The sequence below is a fragment of the Artibeus jamaicensis genome, unplaced genomic scaffold (genome assembly GCF_021234435.1).
Source record: "Artibeus jamaicensis isolate MK-2021 breed Jamaican fruit bat unplaced genomic scaffold, CSHL_Jam_final contig_233, whole genome shotgun sequence".
NCBI classification, from domain to species: domain Eukaryota; kingdom Metazoa; phylum Chordata; class Mammalia; order Chiroptera; family Phyllostomidae; genus Artibeus; species Artibeus jamaicensis.
In genome coordinates, this window is record NW_026521486.1 from 16,137,256 (window position 1) to 16,159,302 (window position 22,047).

The 22,047-nt window shown below is 35.2% G+C and overlaps 1 protein-coding gene across 4 annotated transcripts in view; it reads right to left on the bottom strand.

Moving 5' to 3' along the window:
• Window positions 1–277: 277 nt before the first annotated feature.
• Window positions 278–22,047, bottom strand: part of GAS2L3 (growth arrest specific 2 like 3) — a 36,387-nt gene continuing 14,617 nt past the window's right edge. For all 4 annotated transcript variants that reach the window (XM_053662205.1, XM_053662204.1, XM_053662206.1 and 1 more), the window contains 9 exons: window positions 21,309–21,487; window positions 20,640–20,687; window positions 20,120–20,288; window positions 18,635–18,750; window positions 15,182–15,323; window positions 10,360–10,423; window positions 9,595–9,733; window positions 5,730–5,837; window positions 278–4,121 (listed from right to left, as the gene is read on the bottom strand). In XM_053662205.1, the coding sequence (XP_053518180.1) occupies window positions 2,796–4,121; window positions 5,730–5,837; window positions 9,595–9,733; window positions 10,360–10,423; window positions 15,182–15,323; window positions 18,635–18,750; window positions 20,120–20,288; window positions 20,640–20,663 (2,088 nt within the window). In that variant the 5' untranslated portion in view covers window positions 20,664–20,687; window positions 21,309–21,487 and the 3' untranslated portion in view covers window positions 278–2,795. The remainder of the gene's footprint in view (window positions 4,122–5,729; window positions 5,838–9,594; window positions 9,734–10,359; window positions 10,424–15,181; window positions 15,324–18,634; window positions 18,751–20,119; window positions 20,289–20,639; window positions 20,688–21,308; window positions 21,488–22,047) is intronic.

Sequence of the window (22,047 nt, forward strand, 5' to 3'; positions counted from 1 at the left end):
GCAGTTTCTCATATGAACCAAGTCGTTGGAACATATTCAGGATGCACAAAAAAAGCAAACAGAGTTTGGTATATATGTTTACATTTTAATATTTGAGAAAATATGAGTCTTATACAAACATTGCTGGCATAAGGAATTACACAAAATTGTATTTGGATAGTCAGCATGTGAACTTGGTTGTAAGAATGTAGCACAATGTAGTAACAGCTTCTTATGGAAACCTTTTAAACAAGCAATAGATTCTGAAATCAGAGATAGAGTGAAGAAGAACAGTAATTTATTTCTCAAAATATTTCCTGTATCCACTAAGAACTGTAAACTCACTATGAGGAGAAAAGTTAGACGTAATCTAATTTATTAAGGCACTTTGAAGATATAAGCCTTAAATACCTAATGTAAAAATAATCATAATTTTATGTTCCTCTGAAGATTAATTTGATATATTAGTCATGTTAAAAATTTATACCAAAAAAAACCCTTTATTTCATTTTTTTTTGAAAATACACATTATTTCTTCTGGTTACTTCAGTAATTTAAGCTTAATATTAACTTATTAAATACCAAACACAGAAATCTTTATAGTCTTGCACTATTATTGAGAAGTAAAAACTTTCCAACTTCAACAATATTTTTTTAAGTCGTGAAAATGATTAGAGACAGTAGCTCTTCTTTAATAGTACTTTAAAATATACTTGAACAAAGTATCTGTCAGGCATCGTGTACTTCAAAGAAACCTTCAGTTTGGAAGGGTAAACCATACATAAATAAAAATTCATTCAACACAAATGTAAGTGAAGAGATTTCCTACTGATGAAGAATAAGGCTACTTATAAATGAATTTCTTAATTTTTCAAAAAATAATTCTTGGAATCTGTGCCAGATAATCTGTGGGATACTCTATTCCTGGTGGCTCCCAACACAAAAGTTCACATATTGTGAAATATACTTGGATTCATAGGTTGGCTATAATATCATTTACTTTTTTTTTACATTCTAGAGGTTACTGATACAAAAGTAGTGTTTCGTCTTATAAGGAAATAAACTCCTTCTTAAAGGTAAAATTCTTCCTCTCTGAAACATGTGTTAAATATTTCTGATCACCAAAAATATAAAGCTTCTAGCATTTCTTGAACATTGACTTTACATTCCAAAGTTGAACATATGATCTCTCTCAACACCCAGATCAACAGCAGAACTAAACCAAATATTTGGTGAGTGTCTCTTTTAAAAAGAAAAGCATCAGTTATTCCAAAAATTAGCTTGCATACATCTTTGATTTTAACTAGGTGCCTCAGACAAAAGATCACTTCATCTTATACAAAGTTTTCTTGCTTTATAATCTATAGAACATTGGTAGCCAGCTTAAAATGCTTATTCTCATTGCACATTTGTATAAACCATTATTTTGCTTTACAAAACACATTACAGTTTAAAATAGAGAATCACAAGCCTCAATATTGAATAACCTGTGATAACTGATAATACTGTACAGTTATTAAACATACCCCAAGACTTATGAAAGTAATATTTAATACTTTTTAAATATTCACAATCTCTTCATCCATTTACAAACACCATCTTAGACTGATGGGCCTATGCAGTCATACGTGATCTGGATATGTTCCCTGGAGAATCTGACTACAGAGCAGAAAATGCTGCGTATATACTATTACTTGCCATTGCAAAACTGAAGGCAACATGATTTTATAAAAGGAAATTAATGTAGCTGGAAGAAGCTAATTGAAACTGATATTGTGCCATCTAAAAAAATAACCACATGATAGAATTTTTATATAGCACCTTTCAATACAGAATACTTATTCTAAGATTCTTTATCATCTTAATTTTAGAATTGTTAAAATGTAATTCTAATGTTAAAATATATTAATGTAAAAATTCATATCTGCTCTTGTAGGAAATTACATTAATAAAAATATTTTAATATCCTAAAAGCTACTGAATTGGTTTCCCCTTTCACACTGCACAACACCCATCTAAAGTACAAGCTGTAAATTCTTACAATTAATATGAAAAATCTTGTATTTTACCAAATTTCAGATGACATTTGAAAATACCTCAATCGGCTTTCTTTTTTTTTAACCAAAAATACTGATAACAAATTATTACCAATGTTAATAAGCCAGTTAAAAAATCAGTTCCCTCTGATTTGGAAAGTTGAAAGAAAAGTAGCAATTTTACCAAACCCAGAATAACACCAACATAATCAGCAGCAGCCACTGGTGCTTAACTTAGTATTGTTTGATCAGACAATCACGATCAGAAAATTAAATTAGGTGCCTTTTGTAAGATAAGTGCCAAACCGTTTTTTTTTTTTTTTTTACTAAAAAAAAAAATCAGTAACTAATATTAAGAGCACCACTGCTGCTACTAGCAGGCATGTAACATCTCTATATAAATATAAACCTATACTTAATACATATTCAAAATAAAGCCACTGTAGTTAAAAGTTCTAGTAGTGTTATTTGACTTTACATTTCCCTTAAAGGGCAGACATTAGATTCTATGGACTGAAAATCAGATAAATGTCTATTATTCACAAGAACCGTGTGGTGATTTTACCACTACCTGCCTCCAAAGGGTACCTTCCAGTGAATTCAGATCCTAATTCGGACGAGCCCTCTCCTTACCGCTCCTACCTCTATCCCAGCCTCCAACCCCTATACTGTTGTACTCAGTGCCTGCACCTATTTGGAGAAACCCAAATAGAACCTTTTAACATGTGAAGCTAACACATTCACTTTCTTTTCTGTTTCCTTGAACTGACACGGTTTTATTTACTTTCTAGGTTTCTTACTTCCAGTCATAACAAAATAATGGTCATCGTCTTCCTTTTTCTTTGCAGTAGGTTTTTTATCTCCACTAACGGCTTCCTTATCAGATGAGGGTGGTTTCCTGGTTGAAGCTGGGGCTTTGTCACTTTTGGGAGGTCCTCTGGCTGAATACTGGCTCTTTGTGGCAGTCTGTGCTGCCTTTGATACAGTGTGCGTCTTTGTAGAAGACTGAGGAAGGCTCATGATGGACAGTGGGGTACGACCAGGGGACTTTGGGGAGCTGAATCCTGTCTTCTGGGATGTACTTATATTCTGAGGCTGCTTTTTGACAACTGAAACTATATTCTTATCTCTTGATGCCTGTGTTTTTGCAGCAGCAACTGAGGATACAGGAAATGGCTGGTTTAAGGTCAAGGCTGACTTAAGCTTCTGTGCTGGCACTGCCCCTGCTTGCGGGGCTCTGTGAGATGGCTGAGGCTGTGTTCTGAGTCCTGCAGTTATTGTTTTGGAGCCAGATTTAGTCATTTTTGCAGGGGACTGGTCAGAAGGAGAAGGTGTAGGTAGCTTTGGACACTTTGATGAAGAATTTAAATGTACAGCTGAGTGATAAACAGCATTATCCCTGAAAGATACATGATTATGTTTCAAATGCTTTGGTTTGGTTTTTCCAGAACACTTATTTGATAAACACGTAGACTCAGGCACATCTCTTGATTTCTGGGCTGGAATAAACTTGGCCTTTGGAGTACCAGGTGATGAGATACATTTACTTAATGACTCAGATACACAAGGTGTAGTTCTTGATAAGGCTGGTGAAGAAGTGCTTTTACCTCCTGGATTTAAAGAAGAGAGTGAAGGTGATACACTGTTTGAAGGAGCCTGTGGTTTCTTTGTTATGCCTTTTGAAGATTTGAGTTTGAGATCAGAAGACACTGCTGATTTGAGTTTGAGTTCAGAAGAACTTGGCATCTTAGAACGGACTGACACGGAGCTCAGGTCACGTCCTTTCAGGGAAGATACTGGCAGCGCCACACCTGGCAGACGCACCTGCTTTCCTTTGCTCCTTGTAATCCCAACTGGAGTACTTGGTTTTGATTTTTCTTTCTGAAACATGCTAACTGCTGACATTGGATTCATCTCAGGAGGCTGAGGTGTTCTGGCAGGTGAGTCAGGTACACTTTCATTAGAAACTCCTTTTTGAAATGCTAGAATTTTTTGTTCTAGTGTAGCAAACTGTAATATTCGACAGGGGTCATATTTTAGCAAAAATCCTTGAAGAGTATCCCAGCCTCCACCAACGCGGACCATGACATGTTTTCCATGAAGCATCTTTCCCCCAAAAGAAAGTAAAAAACAAAGGTGTAAAACTGTAAGTATCCCAGTTACAATTCATTAGCAGTCAGTTTGTGATGTCTGTGATCTATGAAATTCAAGAGCATTTGCCAATTGCTTTATTGTAAATCGAGAGTCTCCTCCTTGTAGTATTAAAATAATAATTTAATACAATATTAAATCATGCAAATAAGAAAACAATATCCTCCAATTTTTAAGAAATATATTTACACACAACTTGGATCCTAAACAATGAAAATTACTAATATACAAAATTGCAAGGGCAATATTGTTCAAAAAAGAATTCTGTATTGAAGGAATAAAAGAGAGGAGGAGAAATGGAGAATTACAGAAAAAAATGCCACATAAAAACAAATCATTATGAAAGGAAGATAAAAATGACTAATACATGTACTTTATAATTTAATAAATTACTTTCATATGTATCAATTTGATCATTTAAATACTTTGATATAACTTATTACTAGTTCTTTGCAGATGACAAAATTATGGCTCTGAGAGATGAAGGAAATAGTCTCGAATCACGAAGCTTGGCCTCGCCTCAAACGTGCCAGGCTGCGCCGACCCAGATGGTGCTCCCGTGTGGGTAAGGCACATCCTGGGCCTGCCGGGGAGACCAGGCTGCACTTCTGCCCCACCCCACCCATTAAACAGGAAAGGCTGCACAACTGCATGAGACTGCCCTGAAAATCTGAACTCTAAACGCCAAGCTCTGTGAGCTATCACTACACAATATTGCTTCAAAAAGAAAGCAAATTTTTAAAAAGTGCACATAATGTTTCTGTGTGATTTGGGTAGGGTGTGGGGAGGTAATGACATTATATAAAACAAAAAACTAGAGGTTGAAATATTTTTAAATACTTTCATATTATATTCCTAAATTAGAAATAAAACAGCTCTAGTATCAGAAGTAGACAGAATGCTGAACAGGTGAAACTCCTCTCCCCTTATCACCAAAGGGGATCATCTATTGCAGGTTGCAGGGATGAAGAAAGGAAATAAGTATGTACATCAGCATTTTGTATATATACTGATGCTGTGTTCACGTAAAAAGGTTTTACACCTAAGACACAATGTATATATTACTATAAACTGCAGTCTTCTATTTCCTTTTCTTACTATGACATTTAATGTTATTAGATGTATTGTTTTGTGTTTTTCTTACTACAATGAAACATTATTTTTTAGAAAATTTGAAAAATGGAATAAGTTACCTGAAATATACAAAGATTTTTTTCTCCTGGTTATATTTGATTTCAAAATAGTGTTAGTTATTCTGTAGCTAGTTGTTTGTCATGTTAAAGGTGTTTACCTAAGTTTGTTACATATTCATAAAAGCAAGAATTCTGTATTTTTTCTGTAGAGTGAAATTGTTTCATTAGTAACTCCAATTTTTTAAAAAGTAAAAGGGGAGCAAAAGGATGTAGATAAAGCAATAAATCTAATTTCAAAACAAGACCATAAACAGAATATGAATGGGAGACTTACCCTTATAAACAGAGTATGAATGGGAGACTTACCCTTATAAACACAATATGAATGGGAGACTTACCCTTATAAACAGAGTATGAATGGGAGACTTACCCTTATAAACAGTATTTTGTCCCCTAGTCGGTACCGTCCTTCAGATAAGTATTCGATAGAAAATCGATGAGAACAACTACAAGGAGGGTCTTCAGCAATGTGCGTAACCTGAGATTAAAAATAAATAACAATTAGTGCTTGTGACAAAAGTATTCTGTTTAACATTAAAATGCAAGGTTATCTGATAGCTAGGAACATCAAACTCAAAGATAAAAAATTAAAGACAGTGCAACTTTTAATTCTCTTCTTCACTTGCTGAAAAATATTGAGATCATACATTACCTAATGCATTAGAACTTAACATTCACAAAATTTCTAGTTAAAAACTACAACTAGCAGTGATAAAGTCTTCAGTTTATGTGTCTTTCCTCAGTGCCGTCGGACTTGTAGTGCATTCACTGACCACTGGAGAAATTCTGTGAATGTGTACAATAGTAAAATTAATTCAAAACACATTCATTAAGCCACATTAATTCATTAAGTTTGAATTATTTTAAGCCCTGGATTAATGTACCTGTGTCAAATCAAAGATAGGGTCATTCAGCCCTGGCTGGGTGGTCCAGTGGGTTGGGACATCGCCCTGTACACCAAAAAACATTGTAGGTTCGATTCCTGGTCAGGGCACACACCTAGTTCCTGGGTTCCATCCCTGGAGGGGGTGCATATAGGAAGCAACTGATCTATGTTTCTCTCTCTTTCCCCAACTCCTTCTCTTCCTCCCTCCCTCCTTTTAAAACCAACTAACATATCCTTGGGTGAAGGTTAAAAAATAAAAATAAAAAAAGATAGAGCCAGTCAGATAAAGCTTATTTTAAAACTCTCATTTGTCCCTTAACACTGTGCTAACTTGATATTGTGAGGGAATATCTAGGTTTATTCCATAGTTAATGTTAAAATACACATAGACATTTATATCTATTCACCCAAGATTTGGTAAAATTCTACGAATTCCAGCCCAAGAGGCATTTTTCTAGAAGTGCTCACTTTGTTTCTACAGTCTGCTAAAGAGATGAAAGTCGGGGAGAAAACCCTACATCTACACCTCAAGAAGCTTAAAGAATTTTTAATTGCAGCAAGTATCTATGAAATGTAAAAACTAGAATATAAAAAATAAGTCCAGGAATTCTGTATTTAAAACATGGAAATTAAAATAAATTGGTTAAATGAAAATATCTATTGAGATATGCTTGACTGAAAAAAAGTCACATATAAATCACCAAGAAAAATATTTTGTTTTCCAAAATTTTATTTTTTTAAAAGCCATAAATATTCTTCTCAATTACCAGTCACACAGAGCATCAAAACAAATTCATTTAGTTGAATTTATGCATATTTTTTAAAGCCTCTTCAGGTATGCCCAGTTTAGCTGACTACTAATAGAAAATTAATGACTGTCTTAATTATCTACCCGAAATGAATGAACACATGTGGATTCACCAGGGCCTGACCAGACAGGCCCAGAATTTATCTGCCTATATCATTTGTTTAACAAAATAAAATGATCGTAAATAGAACTGAGTTTCATAAGCCACTCAATCAAATTTATCTGATTCATTGGCTGGATATATGAGTACATGTGCATACACATCCATACATACACATCCATAAAATGCCTGAAAATAAACTAGGCTTGGGCAAAGAATTTACAATTATTTGAACCATATGCACATTAGTTAACCAAAGTAATATTAAGAGAGGTATTTATTTTAATCACTACTTTGAATCCATAAAATTTTCATGTATACAGAATTGCAGTGGTATACTACTTCTCAACAATATTCTAAATAATGAATCAGATAATTGTTCCTTATTTTAAATATGACCCCAAGTTCTCTGTAGTTCACATGTGATAGGTAGACACTGAATATCTTGTAACAGAGAAATGTGCTCATTTTTAGTTTTCATAACAAGAATGCAGACAGGAGAAGACACTTATTCTCTTTGTTTGAAATATCCAAATATTGTTTATATTCAACAGTACAAATTAGCACCAACCCACTATCTAAATAAGGAGGGTGGGCCTAAAAGAAGTAAGTGCTACAGATAAAAAAGTGTTCTCTTCTGGTTTTACATATTGCATGCTTAACATTACAACACTAAAGGAACTAGCGAAAAGCATCTGCAAAGGCACTTCCCTGCTAGCATTTCCATTCTCCTCACTCTTATATAGCTTGTCTACATATACATACTTTACACAAAATAAACATTTTCTTATTGCTACATAGTCTTCAAAACTGTCACATAAAACGCCTACTCTGTGAAGATGAAGAATCCTAGCCTGACCAGCCATTGCCCTGCGTAAGAGGATTTACATTGCTCCCAATTTTTCGCCATTCTCCACAATAGTGTAACAAGCACTTTCACTCATGCTTTTTCTTCCCCTCTTCAATTACAATAAAAATGAGAGAGCAAAGTTTTTGTGGCTCTTGAAATCCATTTGTCAATTTGTTTTTCAAGCTCACATCATTTGCCATTGCCCATGGCAGTCCCTAAGTATAGTGTCACCAGAATCTACCAGCACTAGGTTCCATGACTTCCAAAAATTCTGCTAACAGGGCAAATTATATATCCGATTTCTTTGATTATCAGCAAATTTCAACACTGTATTTTCTTCTTGTGTGAACAAGTCTTTGCCCATTTATCTACTGGAAATGTTTTTCTTACCAAAGAGTATATGGCCTTTATATAATAGGGAAATTAGCACATCATATTTTCATAATAAAAAATATTTTACAAATGTTTCCTTTTTATTTAATTGTCATTATTTTAGGTTATATGAGATTTAAATAAGTTTTACTTTTACCTACTATATTATCTTTGCATCACATATTGATATTCATAGTCACCACACAAATCAATAATATAATGTATGTAAATACATTTTGACCTGATAAAATTGTTTAGGCTGATATTTTCTTAATCTGTCTTTCAAGCCTATCCAAATGTTTTACTATATACTTTTATTTTATCAAACAAAACAAAGCAACACTTTCTACATAATTATTAATATGTCTTATTTCTTAAATAATTTTGTATCATTAAGTACTTTCATACAATACTACAATCCAAAAAAAGACCAAGAAATCTAAGCAACAGCCTAAGCAGAAAAAATACTTGATACTTAAGTCCACCTCCATCACTTGTTATATTACAGAAACTGCAGAAGACCCATGACCTAACCAACTGCAGTTCTATCACCCGCTATGTAGTGATAATCGGGTAAATTAAGGAGACTTCCCGTCTGAGAGCCAAGTCTGCATCTGTCCTGCCAGGGGGAACACACTGGGAAACCCCAACAATCTACCCTCGTGACTCTGCTGCCGTCCATACGCCCTGAGTCTCAGTGTAGCCTTTGCTCAGACGCCTTAGTCATCCTCCCGGATTTTCTCCCTCCCCATCGGAACTGGTATTCCTGTCAGTTCTACTTTCTAAACATGTCTTACCCTTTTTCCTTGTGCTTTCTTCCCACTACTACTGCTTGAATTCAGGTTCTCATCATCTTGTGCCTGGATTATTAGCACAAAACCCATATAACTTCTATGTGACCATGAGAGTAATCCTTATAATTTTAAAAATCAGATTGTAACACTACTATGTTTAAAAAAAAAAGAATCAATGAATTCTCGTGGCCCATAGCACCCTTCGGGATGGACTGAGCTTTTTTTGCCCCAACATTCCTCAACTCCATTCCTCGCCACACACACATAACAAAAAGTCACCTTTATCATAGTGCCTTGAACTCACCAGGGAGTGAAAGTCAGTACTAGTGTATATTCTAAATAAGAAACATTTTCGTTCAAACATAGCATTGCTAGGCAGTCCAGGAGACTAACACATTGTGGTAAAAAATGCAGCAATTACTTACAGCTTCATGCAGCTCTTCGTGTTGACAGCATGATTTTGGGATGCTGATGGAATCTTCAGGCCCAGAAGTATTAAGTAAGGTCTCTTCTAGCTCAATTTCTTTCTCAAGTTTTACTAACACCGGTGGCTCAACCCCATATCTGATAACCAATTAGGAGACCTCATCATTCAAGTGAAGTAAAACTTACATATCACAATAGGTCATATTTTATTTTTAAATGAAATCTGTATGACTCTCTTCTTCCAGTTGTTTCACCGAGATATCTAGAATGCTTTTTAATGTCCCACATATTGCCAAAAATTCAGATTATAAACTTCACCTCAGAACATATATTTGCGTTACTGGATGCTCTCAATATTCAACCAAGGATTTGGAAAGGCACCTTAAAAATCAATGTGTGAATAAAGATGGGGCTGAGCCAGGCAGGGAGGACACAAAGTGTGGCCTTCATATCAGTTCCTCTTTGTGTCTCGAGGACTTGCCTTGCCTTGACCTGCTAAAAGACTACATGCTCTGTACTCTTCATCCCGAAACTGTAAGTTACCATTTTTACAGTTTAACATTAAACGAAGGCAAGTTATGTGAGCAAGCAGATGACTTGCTCATGCAAACAGAACAAAGTTAATAAACAGAAAGAAAAATAGAAAAAAAGAAGTTACTTTATTTCAATAAATTTTCTTTTACTTATAGAAAAGTGTTCTAGCTAAAATAAAATAGCTTAAAAATATTTATGGCATTGAAATTCTGAAATTGTGGAATACATACCTTGACACGATTCGACCAATTTCAAGAAGACAAAGATACACCTGTCTTGGATCTTTGTGCAAAACTGTGAAGAAAACAACATTTTATGAGGTAAAATTAAATAGAAAAATATATTTCTGGCATGAAAGAAGTACAAGAAAAGAATGAGGAAGACATCTCTCACTTGGAAACTTAGAAAAGACATTTTGTTTTCTCCGCACATTATTGTCATCCATAAATTTTAAAACAACGGCTAACAAGAAGAGGATGAAGACTTACATGCACCCTTATTTGTATAGCATTTTAAATCTAGAAAAACTAAAGGCTTAAGTAACATTAAATTATGTACAATTTAGATCCTCTCAACAGGAGATAGTATTTGAAGAAATATATCACCTCAATTTTATTCCAAAGTATCTTTGGTGTAGATCTATGTGTTAATAGTTTTCTTAACATCTTTCAAAATAACAGATGAGGGAGAACTCCTAACTCATTCTAAGAAGCCAATATTACAGGAGCAAAAAAAAAGACATCATAAGAAAACATAAAGACCTTTATGAATATAGGTATAAAAATCCTCAGTGCAATACTGGCACACTGAATCCAGAAGCCAATAGGATTTATCCCAGAATGCAAGGTTGAATCAACATATATAAATCAATCAATACACACCATATTAATAGAATAAAGGAAAAGAAATACACAATTATCTCAGTAGACATGGAAGAAACATTTGACAAAATCAAAGGCATTTTCATGATAAAAGATTCAAAAAGTTAGAAACAGATGGAACTGTGTAAATATAAAAACAGACACACATATAAAATCTGCAACTATGATCATTCTCAATGGTGAAAGACTGCAAGTCTTCCTCTTAAGACCAGGGAGAAGATAAAAATGTCCATTTTCACTATTTCTATTCAACACTGTACTGCAGGTTCCAGCCAGGGAATTTAGACAAAACAAATAAATAAAAGGCATCCAGACTGAAAAAGAAAGGAAACTATCTCCACTCTCTGACTGCAGGGATCCTTAGTATTAAAAATCCCTAAATAATTCACAAAAAATAACTATTATAGCTAACAAGCAAGTTCAGCAAAATTGTATGTTATAAGATCAATACATAAAAATCATTGCATTTTAAACACTAGCATCAATAATCTAAAAATGCAATTAAGAAAATAATGCCATTTACAATAGCTTCAAGAAGAATAAACTACTTAAGAATAAATTTAACCAAAGTAGTGTAAGACTTCTACACTGGAAACTAAAAACATTGTTGAATGAAATTAAAGAAGATATAAATTAAATAGAAAGATCCTGTATGTCAGGATTGACAGACATAATGTTGTTAGGATGGCAGTATCCTCCAAACTGACCAATCTGTAGATTCAGTACAGTATCTATCAATTCCTTTTCTTCCAAAAGTGGACTGGCTAATGACAAAATTTGCATGTAATTATAAGAGACATGAAATTGCCAAAATAATTTGAAAAAGAACAAAGTTGGAAGACCCAGGCTTCCCAATTTCAAAACTTACTATGAAGCTGTACTAATCAAAACAGTGTGTTACTGGCATGAAAATAGCAATATAGACCAATGGAATGGAATTGAGCACCCAGAAATAAATCTATACGTTTATGTTCGGCTGAATTTTAACCAAGGGAACTAAGACAACTCAATAGGGGAAAAATAGGTTTGCAACAAATGGTGCTAGGAAAGCTGAATATCTACATGCAAAATAATGAATTGAGACCCCCAACTTCATACCATATACAAAAATAACTCAAAATGGATCAAAGACCTAAATGTAAGAGCTAAAACTGCAAAACTCTTAGAAGGAATCACAGGTGAAGAGCTAAAATTATAAAAGTCTTACAAGGAAACTTGGATTAGGCAATGGTTTTTTTAGATACGGCACCAAAAGCACAAATAATCAAAGAAAAAATAATTGAATTTCATCAAAATTGAAAACTTTGGACATTAGGACGTTATAAAGCAACAAAGGACATTATAAAGAAAGTGAAAAGACAACCCAAAGACTGGTATCTACAATAAAGAATTCTTACAAGTCAACAAAACAAGACGAATGACTCCTAGAAGTGAGCAAAAGATGTGAACAGACATTTCTCCAAAGATACACAAATGGCCAATAAAACCATGAAGAGATGCTCAATATCATTAGCCATCAGGGAAATGCAAATCAAAACCTCAGTGAGATACCACTTCACACCCCCTAGGATGTGAGAAGGAGGAGGAAAAGGAGGGGTGGGGAAAGAGGAGGAACAGCACAGAGAGGAGAAAGAGGACGGAGAAGGAAAAGGAAAATAAGTACACCAACAACAAGGCAGAAGGAGGAAGAAAAATAACAAGTGTTGGGGCAAAGGTTAAGAAATCGGAACCTTCGTGCATGCCAGTGGGAATATAAAAGGTACGGCCACTGTGAACAATCGGGTGATTCCTCGAAAAGATAAACAGAGAGTTATTGTATGACCCAACAGTTCTACTCCCAAGTGTGTCTCTGAGAGGATTTAAAACAAATGTTTACGCAAAAACTTGTATGTAAATATTCACAGCAACATTATTCATCATAACCAAAAAGTATTAATAGAAACAACCAAAATGTCCATTAGCTGATAATGAATTTTTAAAATGTGGCCTATCCATACAATGGAATATCATTCAGCCATAAAAAGAAATGAAGTACATACTGTTACATGCTACAACATAAATAATCATTGTGCTAAACAAAGAAGCTAGACACAGAAGGCCACATATTGTATGATTCCATGTCTATGAAACACCCAGAATATGCAAATCCATAGAGAAAAAGTACAGTAGTTGCCAGGGGATGAAGGTGGGGAGTACATAATTGGGCCTAACTGCTGACAGGTATGGGTTTTCTTCTGAGACTGATGGAGTTAATTAGTGGTGATGGTTGCACAACACAGTGAACATATAAAAAACACACTGAAGGGTACATTTTTCAATGATGAATTTTACAATGATGAACTTTATGTTACATGAAGTATATCTTAATATTTTTCATGCTATAAAAATCTCATATGCTTAAAAATGGTTATAATGGTACATTTGGCTTTGCATATTTTATCACAATTAAAAATTTTTTACATTAAAAAGAAACCCAAATGTTAAGCCTAACAGTTCAAACAGAGATCCTTAAAAAAATAAAACAAAGCAAAACAAAAACCCTGATGATTAGAACTCATGCTAAATGCACCAATACGGTAGCCGTGGATCAACTGACTTCCTTTCCCTGTCTTCAGAGTTAAAAGCTCTAGGCTAAACTCCTGAAACCTAATACAATAATGGTTTTTGTGTGATAAGCTGTATATATACTGATTCCTTGAATGGAAATGACAGTTGTTTTTTGATTTATCAGTAACATCTATTATATACCCCCAGCATGAAGCAATAAAAAGGCCTATGTTTAACTTTAAGATTCATACCAAAAGGAATTTATCCCAAAATTTTTATTAAACTTGTTTCTCTGAACACTCAGACATACCCTTAAATATAGTATCAACTTTTTATAATTGGTTTTAAGTTCCTAGCACAATGTAAAAAATGAAGAGTCTCATCTGAGATCTTTAGAAAGTATAAACATTAGCTCATCAGCTCAATGCCTAGAAATGAACTAGTTATTGGCAGTACTTTATTTAATCTTATACTGACTGTCAGAACAGTTGGAAAATGCCTCCTATTGAGAATGAGAAGTATACAACAATCTTATATCCTTTCAGAAATAATAAACTGGAAACTAGAGAAGTTAAAGCATTTCCATTCCCCTTTGATTTCTTGAAGCGGTGTATGCCATTAAATCAATCACACTGTCAATAATAATCAGCACACCTGGATTAAAGCAGAGTGCAACCTGGAGGTAAAACATCAATCAGCTGCATTTCATCTTTTATGGTATAGTGGATAGGAACATCAGAGGCATACTAAATGGGAAGCAGTGGGGGCAGCCTGCCCAAGTGCAGGCAACAAGGGCATGCAATGTCAGTCAAGTATTTCAAAACAGTAATAAAACCAACTAAAAGTCAGTTTGCTTTCTATTATCACCATGAACCAGCAATTCTACACAATGTGATAAAATACTTTTCTCTACCAGGGCAGACTACTATTCCCATGACCCACCCTTGGGATACTACTGCTCCTATCAAAACATTATAAATTCTGTACGTGTGTGTGGTATAATATAGATAAAGAAATAACTCTCTCTATATATAGCAATATAAACACAAGCATATACATAAATACACAAAGCATATATATATGCTTTGAGGAAATATATATTATAGACTAAAACTTAGATAGCTTCCACTTTAGTCGCTGCACAGAGAGTAGTATGTCAATAATTCTTCAGTAGAGCATGACTTTGTCAAGTGAATAGTCAAAAACATTAACCCATTTAGATAATAAAGTTGGCAGCTGCTGCTTACATGGTGAATCTAACATCACAAACATACATCATTTAGCCTTCTGTTATTTCTACAATTATCTAGTTAAATAGAGTAATTCTTGATGAAAACATTAATTAGTAAAGCATTCATCCAGAAACTTCCTCCAGCCAACTCATTTAGAAAGTAAAATATTTCTAGGGCATTCTGGATATTTAAGATCTTTAATAATAAATGAAAAGCTTAATATTCTTGATTTAGAATCAAATTCTCTAATCCTTTGATATATTTAAAGTATACATTTTTCTAGGAGAATAAGATGTGGCATTTGAGTCCGTATTTGGAAAGAAAAATCAAAAGTGAGGCATTAAAGAAATAATATAATAGACAATGAACACAATAGTGATGACAACACTTACCCAAACCTTCAGATTCAAAGAGATACGTCTCATCAACCCCAATGTGCCTACACCAGTGAAGGAAGTTTGCAGTATTGTCTCGAGCAAAGAATGAACCTGAGGCGGCATCTTTCTTACAGGGCACTTTTCTCATTGGAAAATTCTGGAAGAGACAGAAGAGTAATTTCAAAAATGCATTAAGGATATTTTCATTAGATACCCATTTTAATATCGCTAAACAAATGTCCAGTGCACTGAATGCAAGTAATAAGTATATGACATTAGAGTAAACAGGTATCTCCAAAATTATTTTACTTGAAATTATTTTATTTTGCGCTCCTTTAAGTATATTTCAGAAACAGTTTGGTTAAAATTAGCAGTAGGATCAAGAATTTCTAACCTTTTTCTTTCTGAAATGACAAAAGAATCACTTAAATTTAAAATAAATTACATTTAAATTTAAAAATTACAGTCTAATACTTCCAAAGTACATCTCTATGTCTCTCCATACATAGTTCACTACACAGAATTACTGCCTTGTAAAAGATTAACAGACGCACTCATGTCTGCTTACTTCCTTATTTGCAGATTTATAAATATGGTTCTGAGTTTCCTAAGGAGACTATCAAATAAGGAAGTAGGAACCCATTCTTAATTCAAACAGAATCCTAGTTTTTTTTACTATTTTTGAAAACTTTTTTTCATTGTTGTTCAAGTACAGTTGTCTCCATGTTCCCCCCACAACTCCCCCCAACCCCAGCCATCCCCACTTTTCACCCTTGATCCTAACCCCCTTTGGTTTAGTTCATGTGTCCTTTATAGAAGTTCCTGAAACCCTTCCCTTTCCTCCCCCCTATTATCTCCTCCCACCTCCCTTCTGATTACTGTCAGTTTGTTCTTAATTTCAATGTCTCTGGTTATATTCTAAGCCAAAAAGTATTTAGATAATACTGCTGAGGTTGGAAGGTCTTTTGTTTTATTTTAGTTTAAATTTTTACTGGATTAAGCAACTCATGTACGTAATTTTTAAAAACGCAATAGGCATAGTAAATACCAGTCTCCCTCCTACCTCCAACCCTCAGTTCCTTTATCTCTCTAGAGGTAACCACTATTACCAGTTCCTTATATATCCTTCCTGTTGCTATTCTTTTCCAGAATTAAAATAGTCTTGTGAGTTTTTCTAATGTATACAGAATATATGACCATGTTCCCCCCAATAAATATCAAACAATACAGCCAAATACAAATGTGGTTAGTATCAACTAAATCCTCTCACCTACATTTTAGCAAGACATCTCTAGGCACAAATATACACTTGGAAGATATCTGTGTGCCTACAGAATAGTAAACAAACACACTATTCTGCAATCTGATTTGTGTGTGTATGTGCTTATGCAAACTATTTTTTCCCTTTTTATTGAATTTACTGGGGTGACAATGGTTAACAAAATTATACAGGTATCCAGAGCACAATTCTATAACACATCATTTGTACACTGTATTGTGTGTTCGCCACTGCAAGTTGTGTTCATGCACACTTGACAGTAGGTTGTAGGCATCTGTCAGGGTAAAAAAAGAACAGATTGAAAGAGTCATTTCTCATAAATGAATGGATAATATTCCTCTGTGTTCAGGTACCATAATTAAAATTGAACCAATTTCTATCTCTTGATGAGCATTTAAGTTGTTCCTAATTTTTTGCACAGTTGTTGGGGACCACTCTGTCTGGTTTCAGGAACTGTAACTACCTCCCATGGCTAAGGATGAGCAAGTGACTTCCAGAATGTGAGCCACAGGAGACAAAACTTGTCTCTGGTAGCAAATGCTGCCTCAGTTTCCTCTCCCTGCCCCCAAAGCATGGTCAGAAGTCAATAATGGGTAAGACCCTCATAGCTGGGGGCAACCTAAGCCAGACTCGATCACTTGGGAGGCCATGATGGAAGGACTGGTGGGGGGGGGCAGGCTGCAACAAGGAGTGAGCGATAGACCTGTGCCCCCCAGCTATGTGACAAAGCCCGAGTCCCTATGCCCTCTGGGAGAAGCGCTTCCTGGCTCTAATCCACTTAAGCCTGAATACCTGATGGGGAGGGGTGCAGCTCCTTGCCTTGCCAGAGTGGGGGGGGGGGGGCAATCTGGCATCACAAAGAGTTCCTCAAAAACCTGTGAAACCTGCTCTGCTAAGAGTGTTTTCATTCATATGTTAAGGATCCAAGTGGGAAACCCTAAAAGTTTCTGCAAAACTCCCTTTTTGATAGACTCTGACTCAGACTAAGCCCTCAGATTTCTTTGAAATGTTATCTACTGTTTAATCCTTGCCCCAAGCTGTATTGTGTGTATTACAACCCAATAAAGCTCCTGGAGGAAGGGGCTCGAAGCCCTTCCCTTTTGAGGGACCGGCCACCTCCCCTCCTCGACCAGACGTCTTGGTAGTGTTTACTTTCATCCGTGGCAGACGGAGGAACTTGCGTGAAAAGTCACCCCCACACAAGGTTATTTTTGTGAATTTGCTGTTTCCTTAGAACAAAGTCCTAAAAGTAGAATTACATTATGTATCACAGGAGGTGCTTTATTTTCTTTTATTTTACTTTTCAATTACAGTTCACATTCAATATTATTTTGTATGAGTTTCAGGTGTACAGCACCCTGGTTAGACAATCACATATTCTGAAATATCAGTTCCCCCTGGTATTTCCAGTACCCAACTGGCAACACACACAGTTATTACAATATGACTGACTAGATTCCCTATGCTATACTTTACATTCCCATGATTCTTTTCTAATGATCAATTTGTACTTCTTAATTCCTTCACATTTTTTGACGTGCTTTATTTTCAATGTGAGATACGTGTGTATAAATATGTCCCCACTGTTCCCCAGAAAGGTGATGTCACTTTATACTTCACCAGCAGTGTGAGTGTCGAGACCCCACGTGAAAACACCCATGTTTGATGAAAAGAGAGAGCACCTTATCTACTTCAAATCATAACTTGAGAGTCAACAGAGAAAAACTGGCTAAAAAAATATTATTCATTCAACTGATATTTATAGAATTTACTCACCAATCTGAAATATGAAGAATGAAAAGATGATACTAGCTACTAACTATGTACCAGGAGCCACCACAAGCTCTTTTCTCATTTAACTCTCACGACAACCTAGTATTTCTGTTCTCAAGAAGAGCTACCTGCTGGATATTTACTACACACTGGACACTAACTTAAACACCATCTGCAGATTAGCTCATTTAATTTTGCTGAATCCTTGCAAATAAATTCTACAAAATAAATGTTAGTATCTCCACTTCACAAGTAAGAACAGTTTTATAGACTCTCAAAAAGACTAAGTAAATTATCCAAGGTCTTACAGATAGTCAGGGTGGAAGTTTATAATCTTGCAGAGATACTAAGAAATGTACATAAACAAATCAGTATGCGCCAAGGAATAAAATCACCACTGTCCTGCATCTACTTACCCCTGGTTCCTCAGAGCTGCCTGTTTTCACCATGTGTTGAAGAACGTCAATCAGCTGGCATAATAGTACTCCATTGTCCAGTTCTTCCAATAATCTTTCTGCCTTAACTTCAATACCTAAAAGCATGTTTCAAAGTTAAGATTCTTCTAGAAACAGTAAATTCAAACACTCCAGTTAAAATTTAATTAGATGTAATTAGATTAGGGCTGACATACTAGACAAATATTAGATCAGGCCACAATTATTCACTCTTGGAAGGTACAGTAAACAGCAGAGAATGTCAAGTTAAAAAATGACAACTGAAACCAAAATGTCTGCGACACAGAAGTACACAAGAAAAAAAAAAGAAAATTGACATGTCTTTTATTCCATTTTAAAAAGACCAAAGTGTTTTGTATTTCAATATTGACTATTAAGGTTAAGTTTTGACTCACTGCACATTACTGCTGCTTACACAAGAGAAAGAACGTTCCTCTATAAACAAGATGGGCTCTGATGCAACTTAAAAACTAAAGACAGTAACAGGACAAACCCCCAGGGAATACTAACTTTTCATTTCTAAAATGCCTTCTATAAAAGCTTTATTATTTAATAAACCTTTAAAAAATTTCTAAATCATACAGATACTAGATATCTGAAGTGAGTGTTTGCTATTTTTAATTATCTTGGGAAGGCAATAGATGAGGTTTATGCATTCCTTCTCACAAAAACCTTGCAATGTTATGTGAAATTGTATATTAAAAGGAGATTTTCTTCCTGCAAAGAAAGTTCAGAGCACTTATATTCTTTTTAAAAAATTTTATTTATTAGTTTTTAAGAGTGTGGGGAAAAGAGGGAGAGAAACATCGCCTGGTCGCCTCTCACACATGCCCCAACTGGGGACGGCGCCTGCAACCCAGGCATCAGCCCTGACAGGGGAATCAATTTCGCTTTGTGGGATGATGCCCACTCACCTGAGCCACACCTGTGAGGGCACTTCTCATACCCTTTAACTGAGTAAATAAAGCAACGTGACACCAGACATTCGCCATCCAACCTGACATTTTCTCCTAGGTTTCATATGCCTGTACCTCTCAATGCCTTAGAAAGAATAATCACTTTAATTGCAGTACGAATACTACTCAAAATCTCATGCCTAATACAAGATTAAGGGGGGAAAATCAGTAAAATACAGACTCCAAAATTGGACCTATGTACTTAAAAGAAGATTTTAACATTTACGCTGAAAATTTTGACTACTCAAAGTTTACTGACCTCTTCTGTTAAACCTCAAACTTCATTACTATTCAAGCCCTAGGGGTCAGGGTGAAACGAAGTATCTCCCTGACTAGAGCATAAGCTTTGTGAGAACAAGGACACAGAACACATCATTCACTAGAGTATCCCCCAGCCTCTAGGACAATCACTCCTTGACAAAGAGTAAGGTTCTCAGTAAATATTTACTGAATCAGAGAACACAATTTTGAGTATCTTTTCAAGTCTTACCTAACAAACCAGACAACCAGATGGACAGGTCTTCTTGCATGGGCAGCAGGGTGGCTTTGTGCCTCACAGCTATCCACTCGTCATACTGATAAACATCAGCCAAACCCGGCCCATGTCTGGGGGTCAGAGGGCCCCGTGGACTCAGAGGCGGGTCTTCTCCAAACCATACCTGGAGAAAATACCAGCCACATGAATGGATGTGACCTTGTGAAGTGAGCAGAACCTGTGTCCATATTTAAATGATGAATTACAGACCACATATAATACGACACATATAAAACTGCAGCAGCTCACAGAAAGTATATAATCTAGAAGCAAACTAGTAGTCAAGATACTTGAGTCATTTTCAATATTCCATATCTTGGTAAATGTAAGTGAACCTCGAATTAATGAATGGATCCTATTATCCAGCCAAGGGGATAAAAATCAACAAGTTATATTTTATTTCACTTATTTTACTAATTATTATAATTTTATTATACTAATCTCATAAAAACATTTTTCCAAGAAAAACACTTACTTGAATTGCAGGCTGCATGGTCATCAATATTGAAATGAAATTAATTTCCTGAAAACAGAACAAAACATTAATGTGCAGACAATGGCAGCTCTCCTACTCCCCCAAGCCCTCAAAGTAAAACAGTTACAAGGACACTGTTTTACTCTACACTTGACTGAAAACCTAAAACTTTTTCTTCTAATTAGAGTTATTTGACTATATGAGAATTCAATAACTGCTCCCAGCTTCTTCCTAAAAGTATTCTTCATTTGAAACAGGACTATGTGAAACACATTTCCATATCTAGTTGCTGGCACTAGTATCAAAAGGATTCTTTTATTTTCTTCTCCCCTAACACAGAAAAATGATGCGAGGGAGGAAACGGTGCGCTGTGGCTCAGAAGTCCCGGTGCGCTCTCTAGCGCGCTTTCTCCCTCTCTCTCTTCAGTCTAGTAATCTACCAAAAAAGAAAACGCTGTGTGGTGGGAACTCTCACTAACTATATGACGGCAAGCAAACCAGTTCTTGAAACATCTGGCTTCAAAGTAATTCTTGAAGCTTCTGGTTAGTTAAATAAAATTAGCAATAAAACTTCCAAGTAACAGTTTCCCAGAATCTGCCCCCTATAAACGTAATGTAACGTAAATACATATGTCACAGCAACAGATACTAAAAGGCAAGTATCTCTCACCTGATGTTTACATGGAGGTCATCAAAGTTCATCTGGACTTTGCATAAACTCACAAGCCACCCATGAGCTTCTTTTGCCAGACAACAAGGTAAAAGACATAAACATCAATTGTGACTATGAAACAACACTCCGTGCCTTTCTATAATAATTTTTCATAAGTTTATTTTCTCCATGAGGTGCTAAAGACAAAAAAGAAAGGGCATAATTTAGCTCCAAAGTACTCTTCTTGAAAATCTACAAGACAACCACAACTTTAATTAAGTTAGGTTAATACAATTCTTTAATGCATTTTCAGAAGGAAAAAAAGTGAAGAGTTTAAAAACACTCAGAATAACTAGACTATATAAAACCTAGGGTTTTTAATTGCTTACAGCAGCATTATATACCAGTTTTTTATTGCAAACCACTATTTAAAAATTCTAAGAAAAAAATCTAGAACAGTTTGCACGGCTGTAATGCTATCAATTTCCAAGGAAAAGTTATTTTCTCCTCTTAGTTACAGCAGACATACCTCGTGCACTGTGGCCAACTACACACACCACCTTCCTTTCAGGAACATTTCTTCTAGTACTAAAGTTGAATTTGAGCTAGACCTAACTGAAAAGTCTAATATTATATCACTTTTTTTTTGTGGAAAAGCAAAGGATAGCAGAATGTCCTTTTTGATATCATTTTCTCTCTCCCTCTCTCTACCATAGTGAAAGGGCAAAGTACAACTGAGTATTACTAATGAGCTTGT